The sequence below is a fragment of the Zalophus californianus genome, chromosome 4 (assembly GCF_009762305.2).
Source record: "Zalophus californianus isolate mZalCal1 chromosome 4, mZalCal1.pri.v2, whole genome shotgun sequence".
NCBI lineage: Eukaryota > Metazoa > Chordata > Mammalia > Carnivora > Otariidae > Zalophus > Zalophus californianus.
The window spans coordinates 55,072,748-55,099,144 of NC_045598.1; the positions used below are offsets into that span (position 1 = coordinate 55,072,748).

Sequence of the window (26,397 nt, forward strand, 5' to 3'; positions counted from 1 at the left end):
AGAATATTCTCCATATTTTAAGGTCAGATGGTTAGCAACCTTAAATCTGTCTATAAAGTCCTTTCACAGCAGTATCTAAATTAGTGTTTGACTGAATAACAAGGGGCGTGAATCTTGGGGAGATATTTTTGGAATTCTGCCTACCACACTGGCTTCAATAATAAAGTAAGAAAAATGACTTGTGAATTCATCTAGTCTTAGTTCCTGTCATCTAGGAAATTAGCCTATTCCAAATATCCATTCCTAGTGGTCAATTCTGATTATGTCCTTTTTGATTGGAGATCACCCATTTTTTCTAGATTTTTCAAATTTATTGGAATAAGTTTTCATGTAATATTTCTTCTGATTCTTTTCCTTTCTTCTATATCTATGGTTGTTTCTTTTCTCATTCATAATCTTATATTCCTTTTTTGCTCCTTTCCTTTAAATCAGGCTTGAGGAGGACTTATGCATTTTAGTGTATTTTAAAAACAAATACACGAAATAACTATTGCCTTTATTTATCCTTTTATACAATTTTATTTCTACTTAAGTATTTTTAGTGTTTTTCTGTATTAATTTCTTATTCATAATTTCTTGTGGTTTATTTTATACTTTTTATATTTTCCTGAGATGAGAACCTTGGGATCCTTTTCACTATATCTTTTTCAGGAAAAAAGAGAAGGAGAAGGAGGATGAGAAGGAGGAGGAAAAGGAGGGGAGAAAAATGAAAACTTGACATTTTTTTTTGAACTAGCTTTTGCTGTTGTGCAAAATGTTTTGGAATGAAATGGTTTCTTTTTCATTCTCTACCTTACAATTTGAGTTTTGATTTCTTCTTCATCCCTTCTTTATTTTCAAATAGTAAATAAATTTGGATTTCACTTTCTGTTTATTCTTAACTTTATTGAATTATTTTTTTACAAGTCTCTACATTTATTTTTAAAAAAGAATATTGGGTGTTTCTGTGTAGCCCACAATATAATCAATTTTCTATGAACAAACCCCCAAATCTATTTTCCTCTGTTTCAGAGAAACAGAGGTCTATATCCATTACATCAACTTTATTAATTGCATTATATAATTACTCTGCATCCATACTTTTTGTTTGGTTTTGTTTTATCTGTTTAACTCTGGGAGAGATGAACTGAGGCCTTCCACTATAGTTTTATTTTTATTACATTCTCCTGGGGTTTCCAGTAATTTTTACTTTATATATTAGCCACTTTCTTCTTTGGCATGTACATAGTGCACCAAAGATGCTGTTTTCATATATTGTGCTTTTATTATTACATAAGGTATAAGGTCTTATTTATTATTTTTAACCCTAAATTTTAGTTTATCTGATATTAATAATGCCACTCCCACTTATTTTTATTTCATTGGTCTGATATCTCTTTCCCCACTCCTTTATTTTCAAGACTTCTTTATTGCTTTAACTATATTTCTTATAAACCGTATATAGTTAAGTGCTATTTTTTAAATTCAGTCTGAAAGTCTTATCTTTTAATGGGAAAATTCAATCTATATAAACATAATGATACTTGATTTCAATATTTTTATGATTTATTTTATATTTGTTTTTTCATTTTCCTTGTTTTTTCATATTAATCAAATTTCCCCTTTTCTTTGGGAGTCTTATGATATGTTCTATTCAATTAATCATTAATTCTTCTATCAAGATTATGCTCGAAGGTAATAACAAATCCCACCAGTATCTTAAAGAAAATAGTATAGTGAGTGTGCAAGTGTGGTATATAGTGTGCTGTGCTTGAATCTCCTTAAGTGTCTTATTATTTTTTTTATCAAATCACTCCTTGTCCCCTCTAGCAGCTCTGTGCGTTGTATATTTTATAGCTGGTTGCTGAAAGAGTTGGATTTGGCAGGGTTTTAGCAAACAGGAAACAACTTTATTTTTTCTAATTATTTTTCTCACTGCTAATCCTATAGAATTACTGTGTTTACTTCTTCCTCCCCATCCCTGAATGAGATCTCTGGCAATTTTTGTAATTTTGTCCTTTTCTCTCTCACAGTGCTGCCTGGCTGGCCATTGGCAGCTGCAGGACCCCTTTAGATGGGTTGCTATTTTCTTAGTTGGCTCAGGGAGGCGCAGGTGTTTGCAGTATCTAGTGACTACAGTACCGTGAAGGTAAAGTCTTGCCCACTGTGGAGTGGTGCTATAGAAGCAAGCAGACCACAGTCTCCTGGTGAGGCTTCCGAGGGAAAAATCACGGGGCTCTGACTTCCCAGTTTTCTCACAGGCTTAGTGGTTCCTTCCTGGCCTCTTGGGGCCAATGAGACCAGAAACACATATGAACAAAGATAATCTTCCCCTCAGGTAATCCACAGCTCCCAACAGCCAGCTGGTCTTGGGACACAGCACAACCTCCATCACTGCCTTGTGACTCGGCGTCTGGTCTCCAGGGCCATACTCAGATCCCAGCACCAGAAGAGAAACCGTGTCTATGCTTGCACCCTACTGCCTGATGATCTCAGCAGCTGTTTAGCTTAGAAGATGACAGATGGAAGCTGAGAGTAGAGGAGAAAGGTGCTGAGCGTAGGTCATTACCTTCCCAGAACCCACTGCTCCCAACTGTCCAGCTGTTTTAAAGGAGAATTCTCAGCCAAATGGAATTTTTAAGTTGATTTAGTGCCTTCCTAAAAGATAAAGCTCATAAGTTCCACCAGAAACTTCCAAAAACAACGAATACAAAAATCCTTAGTTCTAATTTGCATCTAGTTTGGGCTAAAGTTCGAATCCTGTAGTTAGGTCCAGCATTTAATTTAGAAAAGACTGGAGTAAGAGACTTTGGGAGGGCATCTTTTAAGATGTTATGTTAAGAGCAGAGGAAAGGGTGGAAATAGGAAGGGAATTTTTAATGAATGTTTACTACACTTAAGTACTCGGGGACTCCACATTATTTTTTTAACACTGAAAATAATAATACTGTAATAAGGTATTGTTGGGGTTGAGGCTCAGTTTACATTCTTTCCCCATGTCTACTCATGTATGTCCATATCCAAGGTCCACATGTCATTATCTTACACTGAGTATCGGGGAAAAACTACCATCATTGCTTATGATATTATTAGGTACGTTTTCTATTTCTTGTTCTTTTTATTGTTGGTGATTAAAAAGTTTGCGTTTTATCTTCTGAGCCAGCAGGGTAGTTAGGGAAACTGTTTTGCTTTGCAGTGAGCAGGGGAAGAGGGAAAGGGGGATGGGGTGGGAGTGGGGGTGAAGAGACTGGATCATAGCAAACCAAGAGAAGGAGAGGATCCATCCCTATTTGCTAGAAAAGAGAAAGATGACTTTGTAACTTTGAGCTGCTGCTGCATCTCCTTCAGTAACCAGAAGAAAGGTATAGAGCCAGGAAAGCTTGTTTGCTCCTCCTCTACCTCCTCCGTACCTGAGCCCATCATCTTATCTTAAAGCCTTTTACTCTTGCTCTTCCCTCATTTAGAGTTTCCAGTTGCACCCCTCGTCCCTAACTCTTCCCCCACCCCCATGTTCTCCCCTTTTCATTCTGTTTTAGAGCCAAAACCTGACTCTCCTTGGGAAGAGGTGCCCAAGAGGAGCCTTGGCATGTGGTAAAGAAAACCTCTAGTCTGAAGTGGAAACAGGAACCTGAACAAATTTATGTCCTCACCTTTGAAAGTTGCCAAAGGCCCCCAAAGCCTTCCCCTAACAGAAATGCTTCTAACTAAACCTACTTCTCCTTACATACTAACAGTTCAGATTTTTAAAAAATCTTTAAACAAATGGATTAGGGGCGCCTGGGTGGCTCAGTTGTTAAGTGTCTGCCTTTGGCTCAGGTCATGATCCCAGGGTCCTGGGATTGAGCCCCATCATCGGGCTCCCTGCTCAGCGGGAAGACTGCTTCTCCCTCTCCCACTCCCCCTGCTTGTATTCCCTCTCTCGCTGTGTCTCTCTCTGTCAAATAAATAAATAAAATCTTTTTAAAAATAAATAAACAAATGGATTAAAAATGAACTTCTGAAATCCAACTTGTTTATAATTTGAGTTCTGCCTTTATACTGCTTGGGTTAATGATAAACAGTAAAATAGCACTATAATAATATACGTAATGTTCAGTAATTTGTAGGACTTGCTATCAAATTTTTTTAGCTTATTAAGGATAAGTTATTCTGTTAAATTATTTAACAGTTCTGAAAAAAATCAAAGTTATACTTGGAAAAAGCCTTCTATAGCAATGAAGTTCCAGTGTTACTAACAAAAAGCTATTTTAAATTTTACAGTCTTTTTAATTGCATGAATTGCTAATGTAATACTATTTTCCAATGATTATCCAAAATGCTGATATATGATTAATTCCACATGCATCAAGTTAATGGTACATTTGTCTTACCTGATACTCAAATATTAAGCAAGGTTATTGATGTTATTTGGCTTCCAACAGCAAATTTCCAGAAACAGTCTGTGTCATTCTTGGTCCCAAATCAGACTTAACCGTAGAAATGCTGATGATTGAGGAATCTAATTGAGATCATAAAAATTCATGAACTAGTTCCTCTTGTTGATAATTATTTCCTAATTTTGTCCTTTTATTTACTAAACGTTGGCTTTTCTTGAAGAGATGACTGTTGACGTGTAATTCCAATGTCAATGTTTTGCTTTCTTATACCATCCATTTGAACATTATTTTGGTAAGAATTTCTTCTATGATCTTGGAACTTCGTTATTTGCTTTTTGTTACCTAAATATTGCTGTATAAACAATATTTTTTGAGGTATCTAAATTTCATTTGACTAGTTTAACAAATCATCCATTGGTGTTACATTATTTAATTTATTAACTTTGAGTATATTTTTCAAAGGCTTTGAGCAATGTTTGACCAGTAAGGCACTGAATTTGTTCCTTGGTTTTACTGTAGAAAACATTCTTTCTTAGTTGCCATGTCTAGCACTCATTTCCTGAATAACACTTTTATCAAAGAAGCCAACAAATTTTTTTGTTAGGCTGGAAAAAGTCTGTGAGAAATTGTAGAGTTTACTCTGGGATAAGTTTTCAAGTGTCTGCTTATTATTTTTCTTCCTTAGTTTACCCTCTACAATTCTATGGCCCACTTCAAAAGATATTGCTTGTATATCTCTTTTCCATGTTGTAGGCATAATTCTTTTAGGTTTGGAAGGAATAATAAATTGATCACTAATTAAAGATTTGAGGATTTCACAATTTCTTTCTAAAAGAAAATCTGCTCTTTTATATGGGTAAATGTTTTCCTTTTCCATAGGATGGAAAGGAAGCTTATTTTTTGTCAAAAGTAACATTTGTACATATCCAGTCTCATGGAAAATTATGGGATTTGTGTCATTTTGTTCCTGTGGATTAAAGAAAAGAGTACTTAGTCATCAGTCTAGTGAGACAAGAAGGCTATACATATTTTTCAACATGAAAATAAAATGGCAAAATATTCTAAAAATGACTACAGAGACGTTTTTAATATGAACAATAATCGTATTCAAACACACAAAAAATGTACTTGTATGTGACACACTTCCTTCTCTTAATATTCTGCTGAGATATTAGGGGTAAAATCTGAACTTTTGGCCTACTAGAATCCTTTTTGAATAAACTGAGATATGACAAAATAAATCTATTTCTTAGATGTGTGAGATGTTGTCATTGGAAAATAGCATAGTTGGTGGGATGAAACATTGTTCTGGCATTTCTTAGGTTCCCACATTCAGAAATAAGAAGCATACCAAAAAAATGAATTGAGCCAAAGATCTTAAGAGACATAACTAATTATAAGCCAAAATTACAAAGTCTGGATATCCTAATAAATAATTCCAAGAATATAAAAGTATCTTTACAATATTATATTTATTCTTGTACTCCAACCCTTACTTAGCACATAAAAAGCACTCAATATATATTTGCAGAATAAAATAGCCAAAGTAATAGATTGACTTTAAAAATAGATTATTTTTGTCACAGTACTAGCAAAATTTGTATGTATGAGCTACTCACTAAACTCTTTCCCATATTTCCATTACAGGGCAAAAAGATTAACTTCAAAGAAACTGGTCAACTATGCATATTACCAGTATTTACTTTACAAACTTTAAGTCAATGATTGCTACCCTTCCTTTAGAAATATAATTAATGAAGTAAGAAACCAAGGATCATCTAACTGTACATCAGTATACTTAGTGACAAAGGTATATTATTGCCTATAATTGCTAAAAGATGATGACAGATCTAGTTTTGCAATCCACTGGGATGTCAATGCTACCTATTTAGCCACAGTAGTGGAGATTTGTCATATTTTTGGTCTGTCCAACACCTCTGGGAATTTTCCACCTTACAAATCTACGTACTCTTAAATAGAGACAGAAACTAGCTTTATTAGCCTCCCTTGAGGTTAGGGCATGTGACCTAAGCTCTGCCAATTAGATACACCTGAGATAGTTTTCAGTTCAGAGAAGGCAAGCACTGGGTGAAATTGGGCATTGTGAAAAACCACTCTAGTGAGAATGGCAGCAGATATATCTGCTTTGAAGGGCAGCAGTGGCAAAGATCTTAAATATAGTATCTTTTGCCCAGAATCAAAGTCATTAACTCCATAACAAAAGCATGGGTCCCAGTGGAGCAGTCGGGGGTTGTAACTGGGTGACTCCTGACTGTATAGCTTTCTTTTTTTTTTTTTCCTGACTGTATAGTTTTCAAGCCAGATTGTCTCTCCAGCCTTCTGAGAGACTCTGTGAGCTACCAAATAGGCTTTAATGCATGTATCTTCTGTTTCAAATAGCTAAAATAGACTGTTAGTAAAGTGAAACATCATGCAGTCCCCTTTTGAAAATACCATTTTTGATTTATATTTCTTTTATAATCAAGAAAATTTGATAAAGCCTTCTTCATAAAGAAAAACACAAAACTTTCAGTTGATGCAAAGGAATCCCCATGTTTGGGGTGGCAGTTCTAAAAAGAGCATTAAGAATCTAAGTGTTGTCACTTTGTAATGCGAAACTGAAAAGTAAAAAGGATTTATCAAAGATTCCAGTCACTAGAATATAAGATTCCTACAAGTGGCAATTATACACACATTTACTGAACAATAATAGATATTATTACCACGTGAGAAGTTACTGTCTTTGGTGGACTAATGTTGATTATCTTGGCATTTGGCTTTTTCAATTCATCCTCAAAGCACAAGGGAAGCAAGCTTTTCTTTCTTATGGAGCAATATTCACTTAATTGATCATTTTTGATGGTTTTGTTTCCTTCAGTGCTAAAATCATCCATCTGTGGGGGAGATTTTCTTCTGAAAATAAGCACAAGGTCAGCATAAATAATGATAGGGTTGATTTCAGTTTGTCAGTTCTGGTCTATCTCCCTGATCCCTCAAAGTCACTGCCAACTTTTCCCCCAAATCCTCAGCCATACACTTTCCACATGATAAGACCATGCCTTCCCTGCTTTGTGTGTGGGGGAAATGGCAAAAGCAGGGGTGGAAGCAATACAATAACATATATGCCTCTTTGGCTTTTGAATGTGGACGAGGTATATTATGTAGGGTGAGGAGAACCACCAAAGGTAGAGAGGTATTTGCCATATCCTTTGTTGAGATTCTGGGGGAAAAAGTGCTTTGCAAGGCAGCTTCCTGACAACATAGGGTGGCCCTAGCTTTGTTAACAATGATATGGTATTGTTAAAGGCCAAAAGAGGATATAGTTTTCATTCCAGATTTCCTTTGGTTCACATAGGACATAGACACTGAGTTTAGGCTTACCAAGGTGTTTGCCATTTCAGGGGTGAGGTAGCCCATATCAAAGGCCTGGCATGAGTGAGGTATGGATAGTCTAAGGACAGATGAAGGTCATGACGGAGGCTCAAAGGGTTCTACCACACTATTGAGAGTTGAGAGTGGACCCAATCTAAGGTCAGAGAGAATAGACCATATATTCATGAACCACAGATGTCAGCAGCCACAGAACACCTAGAAATGAGACCAGCAGTAAAAGGGCATTGACCAAGATACTTACTCAAGTACCTTTTCCTCAATGTCAAAAGTCCAGTGAGCATCTCATCATATACTCAGATACCATCTTAGAAACAGAAGGACTGAGATAAATTTAGAAAGGCTGTATATTATTGTTCCAAAGTGTAAAACACACTGGTTTAACATGATTTTACTCAATCTGAGGATCTAATAAGAAAGATCAGAACTTTATACAAAACCACAAAGCTACTTTTCTTACATCCATATTGTAGTGTATTTAAACTTGTCTCTACTAGAAAAACACAATTGTATTCTCTCCATTCATTTTCCCATGTCCTTCTTTCCATTTGCCTATGAACTTGAAGCAGATAGAACATGAGTTCAAGGTATGAAAGTGCGGCTTACTAGTAGAGCACTCTTAGACCAGTCATTGGATTGTAGTACAGGCCTAAATGGTAATAAAGTGCCCGAATAAATCCATTCTGGTCTACTAAAAAATAAAAGGCAGAACTCTTCCTATTAGAAACATCAATTTTATTGAACACAATAAAATATGAAAACATTAAAATAAATTACCTTTCATTGATATAATCTTCTAAGTGACCAGACAAATGTAATGATTCCTCAGGGTTTTTTACAGTTTGAGCTGAAATTATAAACAATTTTCATAAAAGTGACACATATATAATGGCATTTAGAAAATATCTTGTATAAAATATTTTACAATGTAAAATAACAATGAAAAGCACCTGGTATAGTGCTTGATCTGTAGTAGCTACTCAGTAAGAACTTTTATTTTTTTTAAAGTAAGAACTTAAGTGAACAAGACAGAACTGGAAAAGACTGAGGTCAAGGACCTAATGTTTGGCTAAGACAAATCAAACATAAAACTGGTCTTGGACATTTTTGTGGAAGAAAGACATTCTCAAATTTTCAAATCTTTCCAATATGTAAAGTCTTTATTAGCCAGCAGGAAGCTTCAGATGGTTAAACACTGTTGGTAAAGAGGAAGGTTAGTTAGCAGAGGTCAAACAGAGCTTGCCATCCGGCATGAAGGAGGTGTCCAGGGTTGAACTCTTCCAAATATGCTTAGCGGACACTCCAGCATTTCCCTACTTTCTTAGAAGTGTTCCCAGACACATATGCTATTAGCAGTAAATTCAACTTTTCTCTTGTCCTGAAGTAGTTTGTATTCTAGTGCAGTGCTTCCCAACATTCTCCACATCATGGCAAACATTTTATTTTTTATTTTTACTTAAAGATTTTATTTATTGATTTGACAGAGAGTGTATGCAGAGGAGGGGGGCAGAGGAAGAGGGATAAAGAGGGAGAAGCAGACTCCCCACTGAGCAGGGAGCCTGACTTGACTCTGGGCTCAATCCCAGGACCCCAAGATCATGACCTGAGCTGAAGGCAGATGCTTAACTGACTGAGCCACCCAGGTGCTCCAGTGGCAAACATTATAATTAATATTCTTTATACAGTACTCTGGGATAAACACTTGAGTACACTTTTTAGCCAGACTGACATAAGGCCAACCCAGCAGTCTTGAATGCTGAAGGATCAATATTTCAGCATAACAGTTTACCACAAAAGCTCTATTCCAGCAAAAGGAAACAGTCAATAAACAAGTAACTAAACAAACAAATAAATACATAAAATAATTTCAACCACTTGTAAGTAATGAAAACAAATAAACATGGCACCTCACCTATGGTGGCTATAGAGGCCTCTCTCAGGAGGGGATATTTGAATTGAAGTCTGAGAAAGAAAGGCAACCAGGTGAAGCTTTGGGCAAACAGACTACTAGGCAAAGGAAATAGCAAGTGTTAAGTTCAAACTGTGAAATCAGCTGGGAATGGTGAAGGAACTGAAAGGCCGATATTGCTGGAGTATAGTACATGAGGGGGAGAGAGAGAAAGCTGAGGGAGACAGGAAGCAGGAGCCAAATCATATAGAGGCACATAGGCCATACAGAAAACTTAAGACATTATTCTGGTTATAACAGAGATCATTTAGAGAGTTTTAAGCAGAATAAGAAAGAAGTTTGATTTATGCTTTAGGAACATCACTCTAACGGCTCTGAGATGGACAGTCTGTGGAGGTATGGAGGAATGTGGAGGGCGCTAGTAGCAATGGAGAGACCAATTAGAAGGCTATTGCTGTGGTCTAGATGAGACATGGATTAGACAAGGATTGTAGCAGAGGGAGTGCTGGGTAATGGCTGGCTTCACATCATATTTTGGAGGCTAATCCAACTATCCTGATTCATGGATGGATATGGGAAATAGAGAAATCAAGAATGATTTCTAGGTTTTAGCCTCAGTGATTGAGTAGATGTTATTTACAGAAATGAGATAGGCAAGTGGGAGAAACAGGTCCACTGCTTGAAACAAGGGGCTGGGTTGAGGTTCCCTGGCTTGTAAAAAATCACTCCTTCCCAGGGCCAACTGGGTAACCAGGAACTAAGTTAAACCACTTCAGGCATGATGACTGGATCTGCCATATCCCCAGTATTTCCCTAGCAGGGGAGGGAACATTCACAACTCTAAAATCTGGTTCAGCCTGAGGGCCATGAGGTCTGAGTGGCAGCAACTTCAAAACTTCTGGAAAGGAAGGAGTAAGGTGAAGTGAGTAAATGGCAAGTGAAGAGAGAAACTTCTAAAATTTTAAAACATATGAAAAATATAAAGCTAAGAAAAACAGCCAACAAAGTTAACAAGTAGAAGATAAATTCAGTAATAAAATTAAATAGAAGAATCCAAAAACAACTTTAAAATTCTAAGGTATATATTAACATCATGTCATAGTTTGACAGTGTCATTGTTGACATCTTAGACTTGGCAAAATGTGGTATGTTTAGGAACTTCAAAAACATAAGTGAAAAAAATTCATATAAAAAACCAAGATATTGTGAGATGAAAACAGGCTGAAATAAGAACAAAAAAAGTCAATATAAAAAAACCTGGAAATCTTGAAAAATTATATATCTCTAGATTACATAGCCAAAGCGAGAATTAGTGAGCTGGAAGAAAATGCCAAGGAATTCACTAGGAATGCACAGAGAGAAGAGCAGAAATTGATAAAGTATGTTATGTATTTGATTGTCATTGACTTTAAAACTAACCTTATTTTGTATTTTACATGAAATATTAATATTTATTGCATTTATACAAACTCTTTTCTCAGATTGTTTTAGATTATTATTTTCTTCAGATTATTTTAGATATAAATTATTTTTTAAAGTTTTATTTAGAGAAAGAGGACACACAAGAGTGCAAGAGGGGGGAGGCACAGAGGGAGAGAGAGAGAACCTCAAGCAGAGTCTGTGCTGAGTTCAGAGCCCCATGCGAGGCTGGATCCTATGACTCTGAGATCATGATCTGAGCCAAAACCGAGAGTCGGACACCTAACTGACTGAGCCACCCAGGAGCCCCTAGATTATTTTGTTTTTGGTGTTTTAGACTTTTGCAGTGTTAGTCTTTTGCTTTCTTTTTAACTTAACTTTGGAAGTATAATTTGCATACAATTAAATACATGCATTTTACATGTATAGTTAGATGAATTCTGACATATATATACTCATATAAGCATCGACAAAATCAAGATATTGAGTACTTCTATTATTCCAAGGTAGTTTTCCTATGCTCTTTTTCAGCAAGTTTATTCAATTTGTTCTGTTCTCTCTTTCAAACACACTGGTTATCTCAGGTTTGGATACCTGTTTTGTTCCCTCATTATATTATCTTGTCGAATCCTGTCATAGTTCTGTCCTTTCACATTGCATTCTATGTAATTTTCCTAAACCTGCCATTCAGACCTTTGATTTGGTTTACTCCAGTGTTTATTCTCCTCTTCACTACTTTAATGTAATTTTAGGTTGTGTATTACCTTAAAAATATTTTTAGCTCTGACAGCACCATTTCATTTTTGGCAATTATCTTTTGTATCTTCGAATCTTGTTTCAGAGAATCCTCATTTTTTTTAATCTCTTGAGCATATGAAACAATTATTGTCTAAATTTCCTCCTGTTTCACGGGGTACAATTTCCATCAGAATGTGACCATTAGCTATCTTTTAAAGTCTCTCCTTTATTTGCTACAAGATATTTAAAAAGTCTCATGTTCTTGTTTTTCCATCTACTCACCTTTGAATCAGGACACTTAAATCCAGGCTTGAGACTAGTCCAAAAATAATAGAGGAAAATCTTTGGACACTCTCCCTGTTTATCTAGATACTGTTAAATTCTCCCTTTAGAAATTAATAGGCGAGGGCGCCTGGGTGGCTGTCATTAAGCGTCTGCCTTCAGCTCTGGTCATGATCCCAGAGTCCTGGGATCGAGTCCCACAGCGGGCTCCCTGCTCCGCGGGAAGCCTGCTTCTCCCTCTCCCACTCCCCCTGCTTGTGTTCCTGCTCTCACTATGTCTCTCTCTGTCAAATAAATAAATAAAATCTTTAAAAAAAAAAGATCCTGGGGAAAACATTAAAAAAAAAAAGAAACTAATAGGCAAATCCAGATGTTACCTTATGTTATGAGTTCAGGCATTCAGCTGCCTGAGCAAGCTGGTGAGGGAGCTGGAGCCCTGAAACATTATGGGGAAATTTGTTTCTGTGCACTATATGTTCTGTGAAACCTCTTCATGACTCTAATGAGGTGGTAATGGTGGTGGGTACTCTGTCCATCTATGTGTGAAGTGCCACATGGGTTAGTGTCCTCTCTCTTGGGATAAGCAAGTTTGAGGAGGCATTTAGTCGAAGAAAGGCCTCATAGCTTTTGGGCTGTTTGATGGGATCATATATTTTTTCTTTACACAGTTACCCTTGTGGCTATTATTCATACTTGGAAAAATGATTCCTAGGAAATTATATCTTGTCTGTTCTATTGTCAACCCTCCTTTCAAGACCTAGCTCTTCTAAGTTAGGAGGTTTTCCCCCTTAACTGAGTACATCTGAAGCAATACTGGGAAACTTAAGAAAGAAAGGGCTAGGTATGATCATTACATTTCTCTCAAAACACTGCTAATACAGATTTGGACTGCTGTTGACTTGCAAAGAGGAAACGGATCCCAAAGGGGAGGTTTTTCCATCTTTCCGTGATCCATCATTAATAACAATCCCCTTTTCTTTGAGTGTGTGGTGGGGTGGGAGGGGAAGGGGGAGGAGGTAGTGGTTAATAGAAGTATTTTCAGAATATCCTTTACTGGCTTTTTAAATACTCTTCCTTTCTTTTAGGAAATGGAATTGTGAATCAACTTCTGGAATCTTCTTTCAAACTACTTCATTTTGTAATATGTAACAGATTTTCTTTGAGTTTAGGATAAAATGTCCTAGGTTCAATTTAATGAAGTTTTTTTCTTTTTGTTATTCACTTTGGCCAGGATAAATTTGTATTTATGTTGCCAAACTTCCCAGAAGTCCTAATTTGGAGTTTTGATAAAAGAACTATAATATTTCTTCAGTAGAGAGACTCAAGAAATTTTATAAAGGGAAATATGCTTTGCTGAATGAGTAGAACAGTCTGCTATTAGGAACCACTGCAGAGGAAAATAATGTGGTAAAAAGAGGTCTTGTCTCCTTTCCCCTTCTTATGCTAATAGAACTCTGATTTTATTCATCTTTCTCCAAACAACCATGTCTTTCATGGGAGGCTGGGCTCCTTCCTAACTCAAGGAAGTGAATCTTTAAATGATCTCAGCCTGTGCTTTTCAAAATGTGAGCTATAACACATCAATTTAGACACTAACTTAATTTAGCATCTTCTGACCAACATTTTTAAAAAGTGATATAGAGTACAGTGTATATTACATGTGCCTTTAGTAATAACTGTAAAAAACCCTAAAATACTACAATCAAGTTCAGCTAACAGAAAAAGACAATTAGGACACCATGAAGCTGAATCTTCTTCTCCCTCTATATATCATATATTATATATGATTATATATAATATATAATATAATATTTATATATTATATCATTAATTATTAATATATTACTCTCTATATTATTGTATATCTTATATATATATGTTAAAATTTGGAAAAACTTATCTAAACTGATAATGATTTATTGGTTTAGTTAAGGGTGCTTTAAGCTATTTTAGCCAAGGAGACAGCAGGGGAGGTCTGCTAGAGTGCTTGGGGGGCATTTTCCTCATTTTACAAAGGGATCAAAGAGCTTTTCTCTTTTTCAGTGGATGTTGTTACCCATACAAGTTATCTTGAATAGTAGGCACCACACCGTACAGTAGGGCTAGGAGGACAGACTACTTTTTAAGAAACTTGAGGAAAGATGGAGGGACTGGATATATCTCATCAAGCTCCTGAATTAACCAAGCCTGGAGCTGCCTTACTGATAGACATCTTGTTATTTGAGATTATAGATATCTCTGGGGCACCTGGGTGGCTCAGTCGTTTAAGCGTCTGCATTTGGCTCAGGTCATGATCCCAGGGTCCTGAGATCGAGCCTCACGTTGGGCTCCCCGCTCAGCGGGGAGTCTGCTTCTCCCTCTCCCACTCCCCCTGCTTGTTCTCTCTTTCCCTCTCTCTCTGTCAAATAAATAAATAAAATATTTAAAATTAATTAATTAATTAATAATAAATATCTTGGTTGTTTGAGCCATATATAGTCAGATTTTATTTTAAATACAGCTGTAAATGTCCCAAATATTCAAGATGAATAAGCATCTATCAGGTGGAGAAGTATGTTCTGAGCATAGAGATCAGAATGGATCAAATTACACAACAGTTGGAACAGATTGTAACTAGGATCAGTAAGGATAAAGAGACAGAATAGAAGACTGAAAAAATCTTATATACCATCCTAAGGAATCTAGATTTTACCATTTTTGTAATAGAGATTATTCAGATGTTATTAAGTAGAGAAATAAGTGGTGATATGATCAGATGCTGATATTCTTTGGTTAAAGATTTTCTTAATGCTTATATCTTAAAGTTAGATGCAGTTAATTTTCAGCTATTTCAATATAAAAAATGCAAAATATATACCTGCAAATAAAGTCGAGTCTTTTTCCTTCTTGTTAGCATTGGATTGAATCCTGGGTGCAGGAGAAATGATGGTAGGACCCAGTGTTCTTCTACATGGTTGTGTATTCTGTGGATATAAATATAAATCATGCAAAGGGTTAGCATTCTTCACCTGAACATCAGGAAAAATGGAAAACTATCTTAGAAATTATTCCTTTCCCGGTATATTGATAAATAATTTAAATTTGATTATTCATATTTGGCATATCTAATTATGATAACTAATAGCTGTCTAGTTCTTTAAATACTTCCAAATATAATGTTTACTTAATCCTCAAAAAAACCCCTATGATATGGATGTTAATAATACTTTATAGAGGAGGAAACAAATCTACAGAAATTAAAAAGTTGGACTATGTTCACACTTTTTGCTAACTTTTATTTTCTTTGTCTCCATTATATTCGTATATAAAATTTATTTCTTCAAATGCAGGGAAAGTCTAAAGTTCAAATACTGAGCCAAAAAAAAGCCCTCTTAGTTTACACAGAAACTCTACTCATACATAGATACAGCAGAATACCTCTGAGTAAAGGCGGAGAACTGGAAAAAGTGATCTAGCTTTTCCTAGATTGGCTCAGATTGGCTCTAGTGTAGAGGGAGACTTTGGTGAACCTACACTATCCCTACAAAGATTATTGATGTTTTTATTTTAACAATGAATTTGATCAGATTCAAAATACACTCTGTCTCTGGAGCAGCAGCTCAAATTTCAGTTCAGTTGTTGTATCCTTAGCTGAGCGGCTTGCAGTCTCCCTAAACATGCATGGTTCAGGAGTTAGTGAGAGACTTGGATAGGGGCTACCATCTTTGGCTCTCTTCTATTTGTCCCCCCTCACTTTCTAGAAGCTTGGGTTGCCCTGAACATTGCTCTCTGATTCTTCTGGCTAGAAAAATACATAAGTTTTCTGTTGGAGTTTTAGATGCCCCATGCAATGCCAACTTCATCCACCCTTCAAGTTAAAAGCCATAAAAATGGCAACTTTGCTCCATGCAAGTCAGTTATTACTATGTAGTTTCTATGCCTTTTCTTTGTCACCTTCTTTTGTTTACTCTCTAGGGTCTTCAGGTAATTTGTGTGTGTGTGTGTGTGTATGTGTGTGTGTGTGTGTGTGTGTATGTTCTGAGTATCTCGTCTAGAGTTTATAGTCATTGTCTGAGACAGTGTGGTATAATAGGAGCTTACTCAGCCATATTGCATCAGAATACTCCAGAGCTTTTACTATTGCCATTATCTTTTCCTATTGCATTGCTCAATACTTGCATTGCAACAATACATTATTTATAAATAATCATGGTGATTAAGTGTCACTCTTGCCATGCCATAGACTATTATTAATTATGAAATTGGTTATTGGTTTTATATATAAGGTATAATTTTTTAAATTATGCTGATATTCTTTATCATATTAAACAAGTATTTTCTGTAGTTTTATCAATGATGGTTATTGAATTTATCAATTGTATTTTAAATCTTGCAGCTATTAAAATAATTTTCTGATGAAACTCCAGGCTTAGAGTTGGCAGATATTTAGGTTGAGAACGAAAACAAAAATTGTAAAGAGGCAGGTTAACTGAAATTCTATGGAATTTCTGAACCAGTTGCTACTTCCCCCATTTCCCACTTACCCTACCCCATATACAAAGTTACAGGAAATTTTATTTAATTAATCCCAGGATAAAATAAGTGCTCTTCTGCTAATAAACTTACTGCTAATTTGAGTTTGGTTTGCAGGGTGAAACTCTCTTCATGTTAGCATCCGAAAGACAGACTACCAGTCAAATTAACCTGCTCTCTGCCCTCTTAAGCTAAAGTAAAGCTAGCTGGTTGAGAATTCTGATGTATACACAGAAGAGTTGGCTCTCAATTCTAGAGAGATACTTATTTATAAAATTAATGGCAGTTTCATAGAAAGATTAACCCATATCTCCATTCTTAAATATGAACAAATGAAGATTTATCAGTGTAATAAAAATCAATAACTTCAAAAGTATCTATCATGATAAACAAAAGGAACACTGACACCAGAAAAGAAATAATTCAAGAAACAGAAAATAACTTAAGAAAATGAACTCTAATATCTTCAGAAAATGTTGAGAACAAATATAGCAGGAGACTACGAAAAGAAAAAAACAACTAAGAACAAGAAAGAAATTTAAAATGTCATTACCGAACCAAAATGAAGTAAAAAGACCAGAATAAAGGACAAATTTTCAGAGACAAAAAAAAAAAAAAGAGAGAATAGCAATACAGAGGATTAGTCAAAGAAATCTAATATCTGACCATTAGAGAACAGAGAAAATAGTGGAAAGGAAATTAGAAAAGAAATAAGAGAAAGACATTTTTTAAAACCTAAAGAAAGATATTTGACTTTACGGTGGAGTCTATTGAACACTGAACAGGATGAATTGAAGTAAAATTACCACATTCAGACATATCCTCAAAACATTACAAAACAACAGTAAAGAGAAGATCCTAGAAGTTTCCAGAGAAAAAGGTAAGATCACTTACAGAAGACTGAGAACTTTTCATTAGCACCATTGAATGGCATAGTACAATGGAGCAATGTCATCAAAGTTTAGGGTTTTAAAATCAAAAATGATTTTAAACATATAATGCTACTCAGCTCAACTATCATTCATATACATGGGAAAAATAAATATATGCCATTTCTAGGGAAGTTTCTTGAAGACATATTCTAGGAAAATAAAGATGAAATCCAAGAAGAAATAAGACATGGAGTATTAGAATCTGGCAACTAAACCAGGGATGGAATGACTGTAACAACTGCAGAGCAGGCTTAAAAGTAATGGGTCAAATTTAGAACAAAGAGTCACTGAGCTCCAATGAACAACTCCTCCAAGAAGACTGGAATGGATTCTACTCAATAGAGAACCAATAAGGAAGCTTGACCATATCCACATATAATGAGAAAGTTACATGCTTCTTTTTCAGAGGTTGCGTATCTTAGAGGTAAAAGAGCATGTATCAGACTGTTAGGTTTTTCCTAACTCTGTTATTTTTAATTTGATCTCAGCCAAATTACTGATCTTCTTTGTACCTCTTTTTTCTCATCTATAAAATAGGAATAAAAATAGTACTTACTTCATTGAGTTGTTGGGGATGGAAATTATAGACACACACATATATACACACATACATATATATGCATTTATATACTATAGAAGTACTAGGTATATAGTATATAAGTACTATATAGATGTTTGCTATTATTATCATTCTCCACAAGAAAAAAACGAAGGCAACTAGAATATTCAGAAAAAAATTCAAAAGTATACAGGAAAGTCAAGGTCTCAATATGAGGCAGACTAACATATAGCATTACTTTTCAAGTAACTGATGGAGAATAAGAAAAGCGAGCCTTTGTTTTTACATTTTAGCCATTGAGAAGAACTGTAATCCTAGCACATTATTTTGTTCTACTATGATGGTTATTTACAATGTCATAGTAATGTAGATATTATTTATAGTTTTGAGTTTTAGAATTAAGCTATAGACAAAACACGAAGGCTTAATCAGAGTTGCAAAGTTGAATATAATCATTGACCTCAATAATGTAAAAGTAAAAACATACTTGACTTGGGGAAGAAGATGTGGAGGAGAGTAGGAGAAAAGAGTAGGACTGCTAAAATCTTCATCTTATTTAAAGGGGAATCAGGAGTTAGTGATTAAAGTTGATACAAAAGAAAAAATTTTTAGATATTTTATTTATAGGTACAAAAGTTAACAACAGAAAAAGCAAAAAGGTAACTATCAAAGATTCAGAAGAAAAAACGGAGAGAAGTGAAGTGTAGAGCAGTGTAAATAAGCTAATTCAAGTATGTCTTACTGATTATTCAGTAGATAATATTTAAAGTAGATAAATAAAAAATAGTTGTAGAAATTCATTCTTTAAAATTATGGAGTGAATCATAAGAGAAATTAAAAAACCCCCAAAAGTTAAACGTGGTTACCTTTGAAAAGGGGAAATTAGAACAAAAAGTATGGGATGCAAGTGCTTTGTGTTCTTATTAGTGTTTCTGTATTATTTAATTTTTTAAACTCATATGAATATTTCAATTTATTTTTAAAAATTAAAATGTTGCAGGTTTTCTAAAAGATGCTAATAAATTTAGTATTATGAGTAAAGTTGTGATGTTACAATATGTATTTCTTGAAAGATTTTTATTAAAAATGAACCCAAACAAAACATGTAGTTGAGGATAAAATAGTCCAGACAGTGGATGCTGTAAATCTTCTTAAAAATTATAAAAGGCAGCAATATGCAACAAAAATTATAATGTCCTTAATTATGGTCCAAAGTATGTATTTCTTCATGTTTCACTCTCCATGTTAGCAATAATCAGGGTTAATAATAAATTAATTAATACCTAAGAAACTCTTTTAAATAACTTTTCCTTGCTGATTCTCTGGATAACTTCTCTTTGTAGTCTCCTAGATAAAACTTAATGAATAATATCCAAGGCATGCTCAATGCTCAAGGTTAGTCAACTACTTTCCAGGATGCCCATGAACCTCTGCTCAAATGGTTATCAAGAGTCAATACTGTTGTCAAATTACTATGTTGTACACCTAAAGCTAATGTAACATTGTGTATTACACTTCAATACATCAATTATACTTCAATTAAAAAAAAAAAGTCTGTATTGTTGGTCCCAAACCTGTTTATGGTAATTGTTAAATGTAATTATATAATATAAATAACCATAGCATGCTCAAAAAAAAAATGGTCTTGGCTACACATGAAAAGATTACAAATGGATGCATATTTTCATATTTTAAATTAAAATTAAATATTTAAGTTATGCATGTAGAGTTTTTTATGATGTCCTGTTTTAACTGACTTTATGGTAACTGTTAATGCCTTATCATATTCAATAAATAATTTCTGCTGTATGGACCATCAAGCAAATAATATATTATTTTCTGTATTATCCCTGTACATAAAGTTTTAGTAATATCAAAGATGAAATCACTTTAGAATTTTACATTTTTGAATCCTAAAATACATTTGAATTTGGGACTTATAGAAGTATACATAAAATTGTCGGCGCTAATCTGATTTTCTACCAAGTAATTGTTAAGTGGACAAATTAAACCTACCTCAGTTGTATCCTTAAGATAAAGAAAGGGTCTAAAAGATCTTGATTTCAGATTTTCTTTCAATGGCTCTAAAGAAACAAATCCAAACATAACTGATCTTTCCATACTATTAGACTACTTCTAATCTATCAATAAACCATTTTCTCTACTTCTAATAAACTTTTCAGAAATGTAATTTAATAAACTTAGGTGCTTACAAATGCATTACATTTACATTTTCAGAGCTAAATATATTCTAATTTGCTTTAAAAGTGAGTTTCTATTAACAGAATACAACTTTTGATTATTTATTTCTTCTACTTATCAGAAACTATGGGGGGTCAGAACTATGACTTCAGAACACACAACAAAGTGGTATCTTCAGGGAAAAAAATGGATTTCTAAATAAAATGGAATCACAATAATTAAAGGAAACTTTTCATTCATTATTCCTTTGAAGACAGAAATATTCCTCTCAACCTGAATCCACCCCCAAACCTTAATTATTTATTAATCTGGATTACCCTCTAATGGATTTTCTTAAGGTAGGTATGGTATCAGGTCAAGCATACAGACTTTGGATTTAGATAGCCTGGGACCAAAATCTATGTTTTTTCTGTAAATCCTGTAGCCTCAGGTTATTTAACTTCTGTGAGCCTTAGTTTTCTCATCAGTTAAGGGGAAATAATGGTACTTACCTTAGAGGAATGCTGTGAGGATTAAATGAGATAATAGATTTAAAAACTTAATAGTATCTGGCATTCATTCAATCAACAATTTTTTTATTGATCACCTATTACATGCCAAGCACTGGTGTTGGACTCTGTAATTCTGATTCCTACCCAATGATGCAAACATTTTAGTGGTAATAGAGAAAATAAACAAGTAAGACAAAGGAATGAATAATTATAAATGAAGATACATGCTATGATAGAAATAAATAGATTTTGGTGAGGGAGAACAACAGAGGGAGGTATAATTTAGATAGGGTAGTTGCTGTGGACTGAATGTGTCCCTCCCAAAATTTATATGTTGAAGCTCTAATCCTCAGTGTGATGGTATTTGGAGGTGAAGCCTTTGGGAGTTAATGAGGTAGATGAGGTAATGTGAGTGAACTTCCTGTGATGGGATTAATGCCCTTCCAAGAAAAGACATGAAAGAGATAATCTCTCTCTCCACCATGTAAGGATACAGACAAGAAAACAGCAGTCTGCAAACTAGGTAGAGGGCTCTAGCCAGAACCTAATCATACTGGCACCCTGATCTCAATCTTCCAGCCTCTAGAATTGTGAGAAATAAATATTTGTTGTTTAAACCACCCAATCTATAGTAATTTGTTAGAGCAGCCCAAACTGACTAAGAGAGAAATTGGCACTGAGAAATGAGGTGCTGCTGTAACAAAAAAATAGGAAAGTGGCTTTGGAACTGGGTAATGAGTAGAAGCTGGAAGAGTTTCAACGTACAGAGTAGAAAAGTCCAGTATTTCCATGAAGGGATTTTAAAGGGGATTCTGGTGAGAATTCTCCAAGATTCTTCCATCTTCTTAGAGAATACATAATCATGTACAGAAATGTTGATAGACATATGGATGGCCAAAGCCATTCTGATGAGGTCTCATAGAAATTAGAAAAATATTGTTAAACAATGGAGAAAAGGCTATCCTTGTTATAAAGTGACAAAGAACTTGGCTGAATTATGTTTGCATTCTAGTGTTTTGTGAAAGGTAGAAATTATGAGTGGTGAAACGATATTTAGCTGTAATTTCTTAGCAAAGAATTTTGCATCAGGAGAAATCATACCTTGAGTCTCACCAATGTCTGATTAAGATAATATTTAAATAAGACTCTGGATTTTAACAATAACCTAAAAAGTCAGATGTCAGTAAAATAATTGAAGTGTTCTAAGATCCTTTTATTGTCCAGAATGAGGGTAATACTAGATTTTAAAAGATTGCATAGGGTAATCATTTACTATATGCTGGCTAACTGAACATAATTTAAAAATAATAATAATTGGGACACCTGGGTGGTACAGTTGGGCAACCGACTTTGGTTCAGGTCATGATCCCAGGATTCTGGGATCGAGTCCCACATCAGGCTCCTTGCTCAGTGGGGAGCCTGCTTCTCCCTCTGCCTTCTGATCCCCCTGCTTGTGCTCTCTCTCTATCCAACAAATAAATAAAATCTTTAAAAAAATAAATAAATAAAAATTAAAAAATAATAAAATTTTAAAAAATTAAAAAAGAATAGAAACAGAGTAAATAACTTCCAAATTAATAAAGGAGAAAAGTGAAACTTAAGAAATTCAATCCTAGAGAAAAGATGAGAAGATAGGGAAAAAAGTATAGAATTAAAAGGGCAAATAAAAAACAAAATAAGATGGCAAAATTAAATCCAAAGATATTAGTAATTACATTAAGTGGAAATGGACTAAGCATTCTGTTTCAAAGACAAAGATTACTACAGTAGATTTAATTATGATTTAATTTTATGTAATTTAATATTATGATATTTACAAGAAATAAATCTAGATTACAATGTTATAAGAAGGTAATAAAATGATGGAGAAAGATATACCATTTAATGGTAGCCAAAAGAAAGCTGGGGCAACTACAGTAATACTGGGTAGTAAGACAATTTCATTGTAAGACAATCGCTTTACAATGAAAAAGGGTTCAATTCACTAGAAATATAATAATTTTAAATTTTATGTAAATGGTAACATTGCCTAAACTATATTAAAAATGTATAAAGTAAAATTTGATGCTACAAGGAAAAATAAAAGTCTGAAATTTCTCACTAACTGACAGAAGAGCAAATAGAAAAATCAATAAGGATATAAAAGAGTCGAAAAATATAGGGAACAAATTTGACCTAAAAGACATATACAGAACAGTGTAGTCAGCTACTGTAGGATATACATTATTTTCAAGCACATACAGAGCATTTACAACAATTAACCATATACTGAGTGATAACACACATTAACTAATTACATAGGACTGAAATCATAAGGAGTGTATCCTCAAACAACCATGTAATTGTGCTAAAAAGCTATAGTCAAAAGATAATTAGAAAAGCTTCAAATAGGGATGCCTAGATGACTCAATCGGTTAAGTGCCTGCCTTCAGCTCAGGTCATGATCCAAGGATCCTGGGATGGAGTCCCCCATCAGGCTCCCTGCTCAGTGGGAAGCCTGCTTCTCCCTCTGCCTGCTGCTCCCCCTGCTTGTGCTTGCTCTTTCTGACAAATAAATAAAATCTTTAAAAAAAAGAAAAGAAAAGAAAAACCTCAAATATTTTGAGTGGAGACATATACTTCTAAATAACCAAAGGGTCAGAGAAAAAAAACATAGTGGAAAATAGAAAATATCCATGATATTCTTGGAGAACAAAGTTGGAAGGCTTGCTCTACCAAATTCAATGGTTATTTTAAGCTACATAAATTAATGTGGTATGGTATTAATGATAAATAGACAAATAATGAAATAGAATAAGATCCCCAGAGCAAAGAGCCCAGAGCATTAGGGAAAGAATAGCCTTTTAAATTACATGCTGAGATAACTATATCCACATGCAAAATTAAATTTGACCCTTGCCTCACTCAAAATTTAATTACAGGTAGACTTCAGGCCTAAATGTAAAAAGAAGACCTGAGGTCTTTTATAAGATAAATAGTAGGGAAACATTTCTTAAATATTCTTAAATATGGAACAAAAGAACTAACCAAATGGAGAAAGATTTGGTATATTTGACTTTATTAAAGCCAAAGAAATTCTGCTCATCAAAAAGACACCATAGAGTGAAAAAAAAGAAAAAACAAGAAAAAACAAGAGAAAAGGGAAGATATTCACAATACATAAAAACAACAAAAAACTAGTGACCAAAATATATAAAGAAATCAATGAGAAAAGGACAAAAACCTACTTTTAAAATGATCTAAGGGGCATGTGGGTGGCTCAGTCAGTTAAGCATCTGACTCTGGGTCTGGTCATGATCTCAGGATCCTGGGATCGAGTTCCACATCAAGGCCCACTTTGAGCTCTGCGCTCAGTGGGGAGTCTCCTTCTCTCTCTCCCTCTGCCCCTCCCCCCCCACTCATGTTCTCTCTCTCTCTCAAATAAATAAATAAAATCTTTAAAATAAAATAAAATGAGCTAAAGCTCAGATGATTTCCAAAAGTGTAAGTTTAATTGATCAATAGTTTTATGAAAAAGTTCTCAAACTTAATGGTAATCATGGAAATGCAAATTAAAACATAATCATATATTATTATGTACACTAAAATAAAAATCAGGCGATTCTGAATGTTAGCAAGAAAGCAGAACAAAAAGAACTCTCACAAATCTGATGGGAGCACAAATTGGTACAAATACTTTGGAAAGTTTGCCAGTATTTATTATAGTTGAAGATAAGTATATCTGGCAATATAAATCTTGGATATGCACTTTCAAGAAACTTACACGTATGCAGTAGGATGCATAAACAAGAATGTTCATTCAGCATTGTAATGGCTGACAAACCAAAAACCCAAAATTTCAACAGTAGAATAGATAAATTGTGATATACAGTTGATCCTTGAACAACATAGGTTTGAACTACATGAGTCCATTTACACATAGATTTTTTTGATACAGTACAGTACTGTAAATGTATTTTCTCTTCCTTATGATTTTCTTAATAACATTTTTTCTTTATTTTATTACAAGAATATAGCATATAATACATATGTAAAATATGTGTTTATGTTATTGGAAAGACTTCTGGTCAACAGTAGACTATTAAGTTTTGGGGAAATCAAAAGTTATATGTGGATTTTTGACTGTGCAGTGGAGTCAGTGCTCCTAACGCCCATGTTGTTCAAGGGTCAACTGTACACTATTTTAACGATGGAGAAGATAAATTAAGAGGAGAGACTGAAGAGTGATATAGCAGGAAAACAAGAGATATGGGTTCCAAAATCCCAAAGAGGAGAGTTTTAAGAAGGAGGGACTGATCAACCAACTATATTCGTATTGAGAAGTGGAAGAAAATGAAACCAGAGAAATATTATTTGTACTTAGCAATGGAGATCATTGGTACTCTTGATCAGAGTAGCTTTAGTAGAATGGTGGAGGCAGAAACCAGACTGGAGTTGTCTGAAGTTTGAACAAAATTTGAGGAAGTAGAGACAGTGTATGTAAACAAGTCCTTTGAGAATTTAGATGATGAAGTGTTTCAGAGAAATGAGGCAATATAGGGTAATGTAGAGTCAGGGAACCTCAGTCAAAGGGGTCAATGAAAATGATTCAATCGAATGGTTCTTTGATAATCCCAGAGAAAGAAAAACAAAGGCAACACAAAACTCTAAAATTCTCTGAAGATCTGCAGTGCTAGTTCCTAGCTTACAGATTCCTTAAGTTTCGAAGAAAGTTCCTTTACTTTACAGTTTCTATAAAGTAAGTTTTTATTAAGCAAGATGTCCATACTTGATTGATTTCTTTTTTTAACAGTAACAAGAAAACTCTTAGGGTTGACCTGAAAGGAAACTCACATATCTTCTTTCTAGAAAAATAAACATAAAAATATATTCTTAATTTGTGACTTGTATAAATTGTCCATTCTGATATTGAACATCTCTTCCTCTTAGGAAATTCTTCTTTCTGGCTCACTGAAATCTTTCACACTGCAGTTATAAGCCCTATACTTTCAAGCAATTTCTTTCAACAGAGACATCAAATCATCAAGAACTTTTAAGATACACGTTAATAAATAATAAAGTATATAATAAAAGCACTCATTAATACATTAAAGGAGAAATAAATATGTTACATGGAGCATTACCTATTGACTTGCTTTCTTGATTTTTTATATTTGTTGGTACAAAGTGTGGTCTTAAATTTAACTTTTCAAAATCACTCTTTCTAGGTTCAGGTTCATCTTTGAAGAGACATATCTAGAAAAAATAAAATTAATCTAAATTAGAATATTCAGAAAAATCTATGAAACTAATCTAAAAAATAAATTTGGAGAAATGTGGTTAAGTCCCAGTTATATAGATTAGATGTTGTTGTATTAATAACATTACAATACAAAATGTAGAAGGATGGGACTAAGTCAGAGCTGAAAATATTAGTGATAATCACTTGAAGTAAAGACAGATAGGAAGCTGCTATTGTCATAGGATTGAGGGCACTCTAGGAAACTATAGTTCATAAGCTGATTAACCCTTTAAAAATATGCTGGAAATTCATTAAATGAGCTATTGGGGACATTGTCAGACCTGAGTTACAGTCATAGGACACAGAGTTATGGTCAGTTCAGATACC

General features: G+C 34.3%; 1 protein-coding gene across 1 annotated transcript in view; it reads right to left on the bottom strand.

Moving 5' to 3' along the window:
- Nucleotides 1-4,734: 4,734 nt before the first annotated feature.
- C4H1orf141 (chromosome 4 C1orf141 homolog) overlaps nt 4,735-26,397 on the bottom strand; it is a 45,941-nt gene continuing 24,278 nt past the window's right edge. The window contains 6 exon segments of the mRNA XM_035727048.1: nt 4,735-5,322; nt 7,079-7,268; nt 8,523-8,592; nt 14,951-15,056; nt 20,113-20,180; nt 25,913-26,024. Coding sequence (XP_035582941.1) covers nt 4,735-5,322; nt 7,079-7,268; nt 8,523-8,592; nt 14,951-15,056; nt 20,113-20,180; nt 25,913-26,024 — 1,134 coding nt within the window.